Source organism: Bos taurus, chromosome 12 (assembly GCF_002263795.3).
Source record: "Bos taurus isolate L1 Dominette 01449 registration number 42190680 breed Hereford chromosome 12, ARS-UCD2.0, whole genome shotgun sequence".
Lineage (NCBI taxonomy): Eukaryota > Metazoa > Chordata > Mammalia > Artiodactyla > Bovidae > Bos > Bos taurus.
In genome coordinates, this window is record NC_037339.1 from 85,434,194 (window position 1) to 85,447,099 (window position 12,906).

Here is a 12,906-nt window from a genome sequence, read left to right on the forward strand (position 1 = left end):
GGCTCCAAGGTTTCTGGTCCCGGAGGGTGGGCCCGCGGCACCCCGGCCAGGGAGGTCACCCGAGCGGGGCAGACGGGCCTCCCGGCTGGGGGCAGGCTTGCTACCAGCCACACGGCGCTCCGGCCAGTCATGTCCCCAAGGAGCCCAGCAGCAGGGAAATCAATTCCTCCCCGAAAGAGACCCATCTGGTTACAGATTTAATTATCATTGTGTTCTGTAATTATTGGCTTGCAAGGTAGCGCAGAGAAGGAAACCTCTCGTTTTCAGCTCCCTCCACCCCCGACCTCTTGAAATAAAACTGGCAAAAATAAAAAGAGCTTTCTGGGAAGCACTTAATCATTTAAACATTCATGAATCAGGAATACAAATAAAGGTCCCGCGTCTCCCGAGGAGCGAAGGAGGCAGCAGAAGGGCCAGGACAGCGAGAGGAGCCCTGCCCGGGTCTCCCCCTCCGAGGGGGCTGCCCCGGGCCCCTCCGGGCGCACCCGGGGAAGGGCGCGCGCGGCCCTCGGGCGGGGAGGCGCGGCGAGCTCTCGCGGCCGGCGGGCTGTCGCCTCCTGGAGGTCACCGGGCCCTTGGGGCGGGGGCCGTCCACCCGGCGGCGCAGGTGGGGACGCGCGCGCACCGCAGGCGGGGTGCGGAGGGCGCACGGCGGGGGCGCACGGCGGCGGGCCCGAACGCGGGGGCCGGCGCAGCCCGGGTTCGGTTCGGGTCGGGTCCGGGCGGCCCCGGGTCGGGGCGCGGGGCCCGCTCCGGCGCGGCGTCTTTCTTCTGCTCGCGGTGATGTCATCGGCGGCAGCGGCTGGGGGCCGGGAGGCGGCGGCGGGGGCGGCGCCGGGCGGCCGCCGCAGGTTCATGTGCCTCTAATGAAAAGGCGCTTGACAGTCGGCCAGGACGCACGCGAGGGAGCGCGAGCCGGCCGGACCGCGGCGCCGCCCGAGCCAATCGCCGTCGCCGGGCTCTCCATGGGCGAGCGGGAGGAGGGGGCGGTGGGCGCAGCCGGCCGGGCCGCGGCCGCTCCGAGGTGAACGGCGCCGAGACGCGCTCGCGGCGCGGGGAGGCCGGGCGCGCCGCCGCGATGAATTCCGCCGAGCAGACCGTTACGTGGCTCATTACCTTGGGCGTGCTGGAGTCGCCCAAGAAAACCATCTCGGACCCAGAGGGCTTCCTGCAGGCGTCTCTGAAGGATGGGGTGGTCCTCTGCAGGCTGCTGGAGCGCCTGCTGCCCGGCACCATCGAGAAAGTGAGTGCCCCCCCGGCCCGGCCCGCGCACGCACCCCCGGCGGACAGGCCCGGGGCGGAGGGAGGCCCGGGCGGCGGGAGGCCCCGCGCGTACGGAGGCCCCGCGCCCCACCTGGCCCCCGCCGCGGCCCGGGGTGCGCCGAGACGCGCGGGCGCGGGGTCGCCGGCGCCCGCACCTGGTGGCCGCGCGCGCGCGCGGAGGAGCCCACGCGCTTCCTTTGTGCGCGGGCCCGGGCGCGCGGGGGGCGCGCGGGCGGCGCGGGGAGTCGGCGGCGGGATCCCGCCCGGGCTCGGGGCGCCATTGTGTGCGGGGCCGGCGGGGACGGGGGGCCGCGTTCGAGGGGAGCGGCCCGGGGAGGCCGGGGGTCGCGGGAGCCCCGCCCGCAGGAGGAGGCGCCGCTCCGGGGCGACCTGAGCCGAAACCGGGCTGCGGCGCCCGCGGGCGTCCTCCCCGGCTTTGTTTGAACAGCTTTTGTTGCTGGTATCGTGTGAGACTTTCGGCCTCTGGTTCGCTGACCAGTTGCATTTTTAAAAGATCGTTTATCAGTCGCGGAGAGCTGGGCTGGGAGATGGTGTGCTGACCTCCCCAGGGAAGAATTCTCCTGTCTCCAAACCCGGAGGACCGCACACGGGGTCGGGAAGCCCTGGCGTTTCAGGGCCGGCCGCAAGTCCTAGGATGCGTTTTCAGGCTCATCCCTGGTTCGGAACAGAATCCCGAGTCCCGCAGACCCGCTGCCCTTCTCCGTGACTTGCGGTTTCCTCGCGGCTGGAGTGTGAACCTTGGCCGCAGCTCTGAGTGTTCAACTTTGCTTTCCCCTGGCTCAGCTGACAAAGCAGGGCCGAGCCGATAGGGCGCTTTTAAAGACGGTGAATCACTGTGTTGCAGAAACACTACAGTCTTACCCCAGTTTTTTTCCCCCCCAAATACATAATTTTAAGATCAACAGTTTCTTAAATGGTTTAAATGTAGAAATGAAAGTGCACCATAACTTGGAAAAATTATTTAATTTTTTAAATAGGGTGTATTGGCCCCAACGGTACAGTTATTAGTTTGCTAACAATAAAATGTGAATTAGGTGACTTTAGAAAGTAAAGTGTTGAATCTTTTAAGTTCGTGCATGTTCTGGCACCACATTTTAAAGGTCAGAAAAGACTATTCGTCTGAACTGTGGACACATACTAACTAGTTTCAGGTATTTTCTTACTTGGAACGTATTTTTTTAAACTTTTTGTTTTATACTGGAATATAGCTGATAAACAATGCGGTGATAGTTTCAGCTGGACAGCAAAGGGACTCAGTCATACACACACATGTATCCTTTCTCCCCCAAACTCTCCTCCCATCCAGGCTCCCACATGGAACACATTTGTGCAAACAGAATCTGCATTTTAGAAAGGCTGTCCCCCTGTCTGTCCAGGGAGTAAAAATGTTGCTCCTCAGAGAACCTGGTGTCACAATAAAATTATGATTCAAGACAGGAATAAAGAGCAGACTAACTTCCAAGGCACTCAGAATACTTTGTTGTCATCTGGATATCAGGACCTCTGGTAATAAGAGACAGATGTTGAGAAGCATTGAAAATGCATGCTAAGTTAACCAAAACAGGCTTATATAAAAGACGGTTCCATTCCGAAGAGTAAAGCTTTAAGAGACTTCAGAAGCGGTTTGATTAAAAACATGTCATTATCAATGCATACGCTATTGGCATATTAACTGCATTCATATTGGCTGGCGGACTTCAGGAATCACTCTCTTTTAAATTGTAGAAAGTTTTTCTTAGAAAACCGTAGCAGTCCTTTTCTCTCAGAAGCAACAAGGAGAGGAATGACTAACGTTTAATTTGCAGAAGCCAAACGGAAACCAGCCAACATGCTCTGAAACCGTGGTCGTCTGGGAACTTCTTATAGGGCAGCCACCCTTTCATCACCGCCCCCCGCCCCGAGGCCCCGACTGGTTTGTTTTGAGGGACCCAGCCACAGTGCAAGTTCAACGTCAAAGTCGCAAAGTATAGACATAGCGACCACTTCTCTGTGGTATAAAGGTAGGTTTGGGGAGTAAAATATTAGCCATTCTCTGCCCCTGGAAACCCTGGGTTTCAGAAGTTTCACGAGCATTTTCCATTTCCTGAGACAGTTATTTACTTGAACTTTCCCATGTTTGTGTGCACAGCAGAGAACTTTCCTGTTTGCCAGAAAGCACACACGCTGAGCACCCTTCACCCCAGTGTGGGAACGCCAGGCCGAGGACGTTGTTTTTCCTTAAAAAGGAACGTTTGGAAACTTCGCCGAGTATTCATATGGAATCGAAAGGCTCTTGACCCCAGCTTGCCACACGAACACATGGAAGACTGGTTAACAGAGTGTCAGCAGCCTGCAACTTAACTTTTTGCAAATTCACAAAATGTGCAAGGAGCCATCAGATGGAGGCGAGCGTGGCACAGAGTCGGGAAGAGTGCTGGGGCGCCTCGGCTTTCCCATGTGCCTTTCATTAAGAAAGCATGTCCCAGGGTGTTTCGTGCCTTCGGTAGCTCTGTTCTGTTTCAGGGCTGGCGAGAGGGTGAGGAAAGAAAGGGAAGTTCATCTTGGTTCAGGTTGTTCTGCTCACTTTGCAAAGCTTTCTGTTGAGGTTCTCTTCATGTGGCCTGCTTTTCTTTAGGTGGAAGGTCAGACGGGGACAGGAGGGGCTCAGAAACGTGCCAGGAGCGGTTCAAGCGAGAGATGCAGTTTGTTACTGCTGAGGGGTCCTTTCTGCCGAAGGGGAGAACAGTGGGTGTTCTGAGCTTTCCTCGGTCTCCCTGGGTGAGCCCCTACTGCTCTGATTCTGTCTGGTAACAGCCAGGATGTTTTTCTGCCCTGCCCACACTGTTTGCTTCCGTCATTCATTCCTCCCGTGATGAGAAACACACGGAGGGTGCAGGGTCCAGGGAGCCCTCTGGGCACCCAGCTTCTTGCTGCTGCTGCTGCTAAGTTGCTTCAGTCACGTCTGACTCTTAGCGACCCCATGGACTGCAGCCCACCAGGCTCCTCCATCCATGGGATTCTCCAGGCAAGAGTACTGGAGTGGGGTGCCATTGCCTTCTCTGCCCAGCTCCTTAGGTAACAGTGTAACCGACTCTGAACCATGTAGTCAGAGGGGCTGAAATTGAGAAGCCATCACGCCCCAACCTCTGAAACTCCTGTATGACCAGGAGACACACTCGGCTAACAGGAGTCGTGAAAGGCTGCTTTACTTACTCACTTACCTGGTTATTGGATGCCCCTCGTGGCTGGTGGGGTCTTAGTTCCCCCACCAGGAAGTGAACCCTGGCCCTGGGCAGTGAGAGTGTAGAGTCCTAACCACTGCACCGCCAGGGACCTCCCCGGGCCGCTTCAGTGTCGCTTGTTACTGCCGCAGGTGACGTTGCTCGATTCGAACACTTAGGGACCCAGTTCCCCCTCTCTCTTCCCAGGAACACAGCACACACCGTAAGCCACCAAGTGTGGCCAGGAGACCCTCTCGCCACGCGTATCTGTGGAGTCACACACACTGCCCTGTGGCCCTGCCGGTGCCCGGGGTGTGGTGTGCATCCAGACTCGTGTGAGCCGCTGGGCTGTGTGTTAGCTTCCTGGGACTTTGCAGCAAAGACCCCCAGACCCGGCCTCACACACCAGGACTGCATGCTCTCACACCCTGGGGACGTGGTGGGCAGGGCCGTGCCCTCTGCAGGGGCTGGGGTCTGTCCCCCGCTCCCCGAGGTCTCTGCTGGCTCCCAGCTTATGGCAGCACAGGTCCAGTCTGCCCATGGCAGCCCCTGGGGTCTCCACTGTGTCTGGACGCCCCTTTCATAAGGACTCGGGTCAGTGGATGAGGGCCGCCATCCCAGGATAACACTGACTGTTTACATTGGCAATGACCTTGTTTCCAAATAAGGTCCCATTCTGCCCTGGGGCTTGGGGCTGGAACATACGAAGTTCTGGGGTCATGACCCAAGCCATAACAAGTTGCGCAGTAAGTTTGACCAGATCAGCTTATTAAGTACTTATGTGCCTGCAGGTGCAAGGTGCTATGGGAGGCAAAAAAGACGGCATAACAAGTTCTTAAGGCTTTGAGTCCAGGAGAAGACATAATTCTAAAACCAAGAGCAGTGTGGGGCCGAGGGAAAAGTCAGAAAGAATGTCCGGTGTGGACAGAGAGGGGCTGGGGAATGAGGAGCTAGAAGGGACTCGCTCTGGGCTGTGCAGCCTCTACTGAGTTTTCCAAGGCGTGGGTTGGAGTATGGTGTTTATTTTCCCAAACTATGATCGGGGTTTTCCAGGTGGCTCAGCAGTAGAGAATCTGCCTGTCAATGCAGGAGATCCGGGTTCGATCCCTGAGTGGGGCAGATCCCCTGGAGGAGGAAATGGCAACCCACTCCAGTATTCTTGCCTGGAGAATCCCATGGACAGAGGAGCCTGGCGGCCTTCAGTCCATGGGGTCGAGGAAGAGTTGGACACGATTCAGCGACTCAACAGCAACAGCAAACTGATCTGGCAGTCCTGATTTTCCGCAGGCTTGCAGAGAATCCGTGAATTCTGATGCGGCAAGGCAGGAAGAAACTGCATTTTCCTAATTGATTCCTGACTTGCTTTCTGCTCATTCTTGAGATTCTGCGTTGGGATGGGGTAGAAGAAAAATATAGTCCTAGTGGCCATTGGACAGCCAGCGGTTTTGAGCATCCACCCGGAGAAGTGTGTCTTTTTTCTGGCCCCCGGAGAAGGATGTGGTCGGCAGTGTGGTGTGGTGTGGTGTGGTGTGGTGTGGTGTGGTGTGGTGTGAGGGCCTTACTCCGGACCAGCTGGTTTGGAAGCCCGTGCCCTGTAGCTGCCACAAACACCTGCTCGTCGCAGGTGCAGCTCTCCGAGAGAAAGGTTCCAGAACGCATGACTTACTGTGTTTGTAAGGAGAAGACATCTTTAAAGTTTGCAGAGGGAATTACTGGCTGTATTGAGTTGCTTCTAATGAAACTGCTTGAGATTTCAGGATAGTTCCTTTTGTCGTAAGAAATATCTGCCTTTGAAGCAGAGATTTTCAGATACTACCCAGCACCAAAGAGAGGAGCCATAACTGCGCTTGCTGCTTCACTCAGAACAAAGCAGACACAACTAAATTCCATTCAATTGGGACTGCCTCCCGTCATCTCCAGAGAGGCACTCTGGAAGTGCTGGGGTGTCGACGCCGGCATTCCCGAGAGCGCACGCGCCCGCCCGCCCGCACGCACGCACAGGCACACGCGTGCGGAGTGACGGGTTTGCGGCGCTGGGGAAGGGCCACAGGCTGGTCTTTTGAAGGGGGAGCTGTCCTCGGGGCGCTGGGGCGGGAGGGCGCGGCCTGTGTTCTCCTGGGGCCTTGTGCTATGGATGGCAGTGGCACCGCGGTGGCCTTCTTCCCGCGTTTCTCTAAGCGCAGCCCACCTTCAGATGCGCCTCCTTTCCAGAAAGCACTGAGCGCCCCGAGTGGCTGAACTGCTGTGGCTCCACATGGCCCCCGCGTCACAGGGAGGACCCTGAGGCCCTGCAGGGTGCCGAGCCCAGGCCCCCCGCTGGCAGGGGCTGGGGGCGTCCCCCGGGGGTGCCCGCGGCCCCAGGCGGGACTTTCCAGGTGGCCTTGGTGAGCCCCGGCTGCGCCCCCGTCTGCTTCGGGGGTCACCAGACAGGGCGGGAAGGCCGCCGACCCGAGCGGCCGCAGCGGACCAGAGCGCAGGGTTAGGTCGGCCGCCGTCCCCGGGCGTCCCGGGAGGGAAGGGGCCGTGTGATGCCGTGCGCAGGCGCAGGTGGGTGGCCTGGGTGGGTGGGAGCCGGGGGGCAACGGCGGGGAAGGGGGGCGCTAGAGCCGGCCCCGGGACGAGTCTTCCGAGAGAGGCGGCCCTGCAGAGGACGCCCCCACGGACGAGTGTTCAGCTGTCGTTCTGGCACCTGATAACCTCCGCTGGGGCTCCTGGGCCTTCGGACCCTGAGTTCACTCAGAATCCATCTAAGCTGCGATTTAAAACAATGCCGTGTGTGTGTGTGTGTGTGTGTGTGTGTGTGTGTGTGTAATACACTTACTTGGTGGGACTGTCTCTAGACGTTCGGGCTGGCATTGCACGGTGTGTGTGTGTGTGTGTGTGTGTGTGTGTGTGTGTGTGTGTAATACACTTACTTGGTGGGACTGTCTCTAGACGTTCGGGCTGGCATTGCACGGGGCTCAGGAGAAGGTGGCCACGGTCCAGCACGCCGTCTGGGAGCTCACCTCTGCCCAGGGCAGCGCCGGGTGCTGGGAGGCCCAGTGGTTCCCAAGACCCACCATGCCCCTGGGGCCTATACCGTGGGGTGGTCCCAGGATGTGCTCCAGAATCGTCCATTTGCTGTGTGACTTTGGACAACCTGCCCGACTTCTCTGAGCCTGACTTTCTTCCTCCTAAAAACAAGATTAGGGCTTCCCCAGTGGCTCAATGGGTAAAGAATCCGCCTGCAATGCAGGAGACACAGGAGACGTGGGTTTGATCCCTGGGTCGGGAAGATCCCCTGGAGAAGGAAATGGCAACCCACTCCAGTATTCCTGCCTGGATTCCCATGGACAGAGGAGCCTGGCGGGCTACAGTCCATGGGGTTGCAAAGAGTCAGACACGATTGAGCGACAGAGAGAAGATCAAGGTTAACCATTGCTGTCTGGAGGAAACGTCCTCATGGGCTGGTAGCGCTGTTCCTAGGGTGAGTGAGTGGACTTGAGGGGCCGTGTGCAGTGCTGGGTGCACACCCGGTCCTCGTAGGTGATGCTTTTATAGATCAACACCCGAAACTTGTGCTACATCCAGAACAACGCTAAGCCAGGACTTGGACTTAAGGCCACCCACATCCGGGAGTATGTCCTTATTCTCACAACTGGACAGACTCTTGCCATCTCAGGGTGCTGGCGGCCCTTCCTTCTCACCCTCATGGATACCATTGTCTGGGGCGGTGGGACCACAGAATGTGTTCCTGGGTCCTCTGCTTAGCTGCAGATCCCCGAGCAGCTGCTGAGCGCACGCAGCTGCTGGCCCGAGGGGCCAGAGGGCTGGCTGGGGGCTCGGGTTTCGTGCGTCTAGGGTTTCGTGCATGGGAAGGGCCCAGAGCCACAGATGGGCAGTGAGGCCTGCCAACCGCCTGTGTCTGGACTGGGAGGGCGTCCGGGCTGTCATGGGCGTGTGTGTCTTGGGTACGATTTCTGATGTTTCCTCTCCTCCTCAGTTCTACCAAGTTAGGGTCAGATCATTTGTTTCTTTACGTTTTTTTGTCTAACTTTAGCTCTGTATTTCTCGTTTTATGAACCAAACTGGTAATTCTCAGTCTTGCTTTTGTGGGATACTTCTGTAATCCAGGAAGAGGGGTGGGATGTTTGTACATTTCCAACACATTTGTTCAAAATTATTTTAATCTTCATTCTAATGTCAACATATGTAACTGACGTGTTTGTTATGTTCCTACTGTGTGCATGCTAGTGTACCCATCATATACGTGGAAACACACACACACACACACACACACACACATGTGTGTTCTATACTGCCCTTTCAGGCAAGTCGTAAGAGAAACCGTAGGGTCTGAAGTGTAAAGCATTTGTGAATTCTCAGTGGAAGGCATTCTCAAGACACCACACGGCCCAGACTCATCATTTTACAGATGGGTTCGCTGAGGGCAGCACCGTATGGTTGAGTAAGTTGTGCACTGTACAGCCTGGGGGGAGTCATTCACACTGTAGTCTAAATGAATGGGGTCTCCAGGACTGTGCTGGGGCAATGGGCATAGAGGTCAGCCTCCACAGAGGTCAGCTTCGTAGGGCACACAATGGATTAGAGAAGGGCCGTGGTAGGTTATGGAGGAGGCCCGGCCCCCCCCCGCTCCTCACTGCGCCCCTGCAGCCACGCCCCTCACCCGTTGTCAGGTCACACTGCAGCTCTTCTCATCGAGGGGTGGGTGGGGCCTGTTCCTCACTTCTTGCATCTGAGCTGACCTTGACTTGTTCTGGCAATGGATGTGGCAGACAGGGGCAGGCAGCAGTTCCCAGGAGGCCTGGTGTCTTTCCACGCTCTGTCAGAGGCTGTCTGCACCCGGGCCCCAAATGCTGCGGGATGCAAGACCACAGGGCCAGGAGCTCAGCTGTGCCTGCTGAGCCCCCCGGGCCCACCCGCAGCCCTCCGACCCCATTCATGGGCCAGTCCAGGCGAGGTCAGCAGAGCTGCCACCTTGATCAGAGGTCCCCGCTGCCGCGTGAGCCCAGGCGAGCCGAGCGCGGCCCCAAGCACAGAAGCACAAGCTCGCTTCAGCGGCCACTGAGGCTTCCTGGCTGCCTGTTCTGCAGCCTCCCGTGGCGGTGGGCGCGGTACAAGGCTTGAGAGCTCAAGTGGTGTTTTGTGCGAGACCGTAATTGCTGTTACACCGAGAGCAGCCTTTAAAAAGGAACTGATAAGGTTCCTATCTTTTCTCTAAAGAAGGTGCACATGATTCAGAACCAAAAGAAGTGCAGCATGGGAAGCCTCTCCTGCTTACATCTCATGGTTTGTTTAACACGGGAGCCCTGGTGTCCGGGTTTGCTTGGAAGTCGCAGCTCCTGGCAGAAGTCGTGTTCTGGCAGCGTGGTTTTTTTAGCAGTCAAGCAGAAATCCTTAGAACAGCCTGGTTTGGATTATCTGCAAACCCTGTGGCCTGTGGTGGCCCTTTCCCCTCCATCCTGGGTGTCTGACTGCTAAGTCTCTGCTGGGAACACACTTTCCCACCGACTCCCTGAGCTTGAGATGGCTTAAGTTGTTCCTAAGAGACTTTTTTTGGGGGGACTTAAAATTTTTTTTTATTACTTCAATTTAATCTAGCAAATTAATGTTCTAACTTTTGAAATATAATGTGTTTATGCTCAGTGATGTCTTAGAGGAGAATACACTTTGAGTAACAAACGCATCTTAGTTGTTGAAAAGATCTGATTAAAACGTTTGACACACAATTGTTTATAAGTTCACAAGAGACTTTTAACTCCAGCTGAAGTTAGTAAACTTGTTCAGGAGTCTTTTGTTAGGAATATAGACTTTCTGAAGAAAGCCTGTTTCTGTGTGTGCCTGTGTGGTCAGTCGTGCCCGACTCTGTGTGACCCATGGACGTAGCCCACCAGGCTCCTCTGTCCGCGGGATTTCCCAGGCAAGAGTACTGGAGTGGGTAGCCATTCCCTTCTCCAGGGGATCTTCCTGATCCAGGAATGCATACCAAAAGGTTATGACTCTTCTTCACTCTGTGAAGAATGTTGTAGAAATTCTGACAGAAAGTTGGGCGCTGTGGAGGCCTTGTCCTGGCCCCCAGGCCGGGTTGCTGGCCTTCAGGAGGAGCCAGAGGCGTGGAACACACGCCCCCTCAGCCTCCACTTCTCCGGTGACCGCAGGGCCATCTCTCTGCGGTGCTGGAGAACTGCCTTGTTCAGCGACGTGCATAACAGATTTCTCATGGAAACGTGAAGTTTTCTGGTTGTGGTTCTCCTATTTGTTAAGGCATTTTTGTTTCCTTTGAAAACAAGCCCCATAAATAGAACGGGGTTAGATTCTCAGCAGCCTCTTGGCAAAGGTTAAGCTTCCAGAGGGCAGCATGCTCTGAAACCACGCCTCTGAGTGGGGAGAGCCTGCAGCCGAGTGGCTCCCGGACTTCATCTCTGGAAGAGGAACGGGGAGGAAAGTTCTGTTTCTCCTTCCTCTGACCTCTGACCAAGCACGTTTATGTAGACTGAACCCGAGTAACTGCCTTGTCGGCGAGCCCAGGTTGGGTCTTCAGATAACTCACAGTAACTGTTTAATTGGGTGTGAGTCTTAGGCATCCTGTTTATAAATAGTTAGAACGATGTTCCGGGAATGAGAGGGCACTCACCCAGCACAGGCTTTAAGTCTTCTGTGGGGTGGAACACAGCTACCATCTTAAGAAGCTAGAACAATAAAGTCAAGTTAAACCCAAAGTAAGCAACAGACAGAACAGAATAATGAAGAACTCGAAGACCAACCGGTGACGTGGAAAGCAGAAAATTACCAGAGACAGCAAAACCCAAAGCTTATTCTCTGAGAAGAATCCGCAGAATTGATGACCCTCTTAGACTGATGAGGAAGAATGGGGGGAAGACCCGGAGCAGTCAGCCTAGTGGTCGGTGATGTTAACAAGGGCACCTGTGCCCGGGGAGGGGCTGAGCGTAGGGGCTTGGGGGTGTTGTCAGAACCGGGGCAGCGTGGACCCGGAGGTCGGGGAGCAGAGTGTGGGGCTGAGAGAGCGGGGGCCCACGGGATCCGAGGATGCGTGAACTTGGGGCGGGTTTTCACAGCCTGATGCTCATCAACTCTAAGAAATCTTATTAAGAGAACGTTGACCTTCAGCAATTTTTTTTCTTGATAAAGGAGATTTTAGAAAACTCTATTCCTTTCAGTGGCTTCAGGGAAACACATCTGTGTGGTTTTTCCCTCACTTCCTACATGTTTTAACACGGTTTCAAGTCCGGCTAGTGTGTTGAGGCTGAGCAGTGGTCAGTCTGAGCCCCTCTGAGATTTACAACTTTTTTGTTTTAATTAATTTGTTTTATCTTTTTTTGAAAATCTCTTTTAAAGAATTTAACGTTTGTTTTTGGCTGGGCTGGGTCTTCGTTGCTATGCAGGCTTTCTCTAGTTGCGGCGAGCGGGGGCCACTCTGTAGTTTTGGTGCCCAGGCTTCTCACTGCAGCGGCTTCTCTTGTTGTTTCAGGAGTTGTGACACGTGGGCTCAGGAGGTGCGGTCTCCGGTTCTAGGGCAAGGGCGTGGCCCCCGGGCTCGAGGGTGCGGGCTCAGGAGGTGTGGCCCCCGGGCTCTAGGGCGCGGGCTCAGGAGATGCGGGCTCCCAAGCTCTAGGGCGCGGGCTCAGGAGGCGTGGCCCCCTGGGATTAGTTGCTCCTCGGCATGTGGGCTCTTTCTCCATGTGGGATCTTGAACTCTTGTCTCTTGCATTGGTAGGTGGCTTCTTTACCATTGAACTGCCAGGGAAACCCCTGTCTTATCATAAATGAATTTATGTCAGGTGTTGAATCTCCCCGCTTTGATTCATTTTACAGTGAATGGCTTTTTAGGTAAAGATAGGGATGGTTGAGAACCTGCCACTCTAGGCCGTCTCTACGTGCTGCCGACATTTGAGAGTCCAGATCCATTGGAGGGAAGGCCTTTTAGGGATGTCAATGTACAGTTTTTAGGAAGTTCAGGTTCAAGTCAAAGACTATTTGTTTTATAATTTTATGAATATATGCACATCTCTCCTGGGCCTTGGTCTCTTTCTCATGTAGAAAACACTCCCATATATAATAATATATATATTATACATATTATAATAAATGAAGGGAGATAAAAGTAAATCAAGTTGTGTTTACTGGGAATACTGTCCCTAGACAACCACAATGAGTGTAAGCAATGTTTAGCTTTCGGGTGTTGTTTTTCCCACTCAAGGGCTGCCCTGATAGCTCAGTTGATAAAGAATCTGCCTACAATGCAGGAGACCCTGGTTTGATTCCTGGGTCGGGAAGATCTGCTGGAGAAGGAAGGTTACCCACTCTACTATTCTTGGGCTTCCTTTGTGGCTCAGCTGGTAAAGAATCCACCTGCAATGCAGGAGACTGGGGTTCAATCCCTGCATTGGGAAGATCCCCTGGA

At 55.3% G+C, this 12,906-nt stretch overlaps 1 protein-coding gene across 5 annotated transcripts in view; it reads left to right on the top strand.

Annotated features, from left to right (window-relative positions):
- The first annotated feature begins 880 nt into the window (after positions 1 to 880).
- ARHGEF7 (Rho guanine nucleotide exchange factor 7) overlaps positions 881 to 12,906 on the top strand; it is a 102,613-nt gene continuing 90,587 nt past the window's right edge. For 4 of the 5 annotated variants that reach the window (XM_024999877.2, XM_024999879.2, XM_024999880.2 and 1 more), the window contains exon 1: positions 881 to 1,243. In XM_024999877.2, coding sequence (XP_024855645.1) covers positions 1,079 to 1,243 — 165 coding nt within the window. In that variant the 5' untranslated portion in view covers positions 881 to 1,078. The remainder of the gene's footprint in view (positions 1,244 to 12,906) is intronic. The other variant, NM_001293096.1, reaches the window with a different exon arrangement.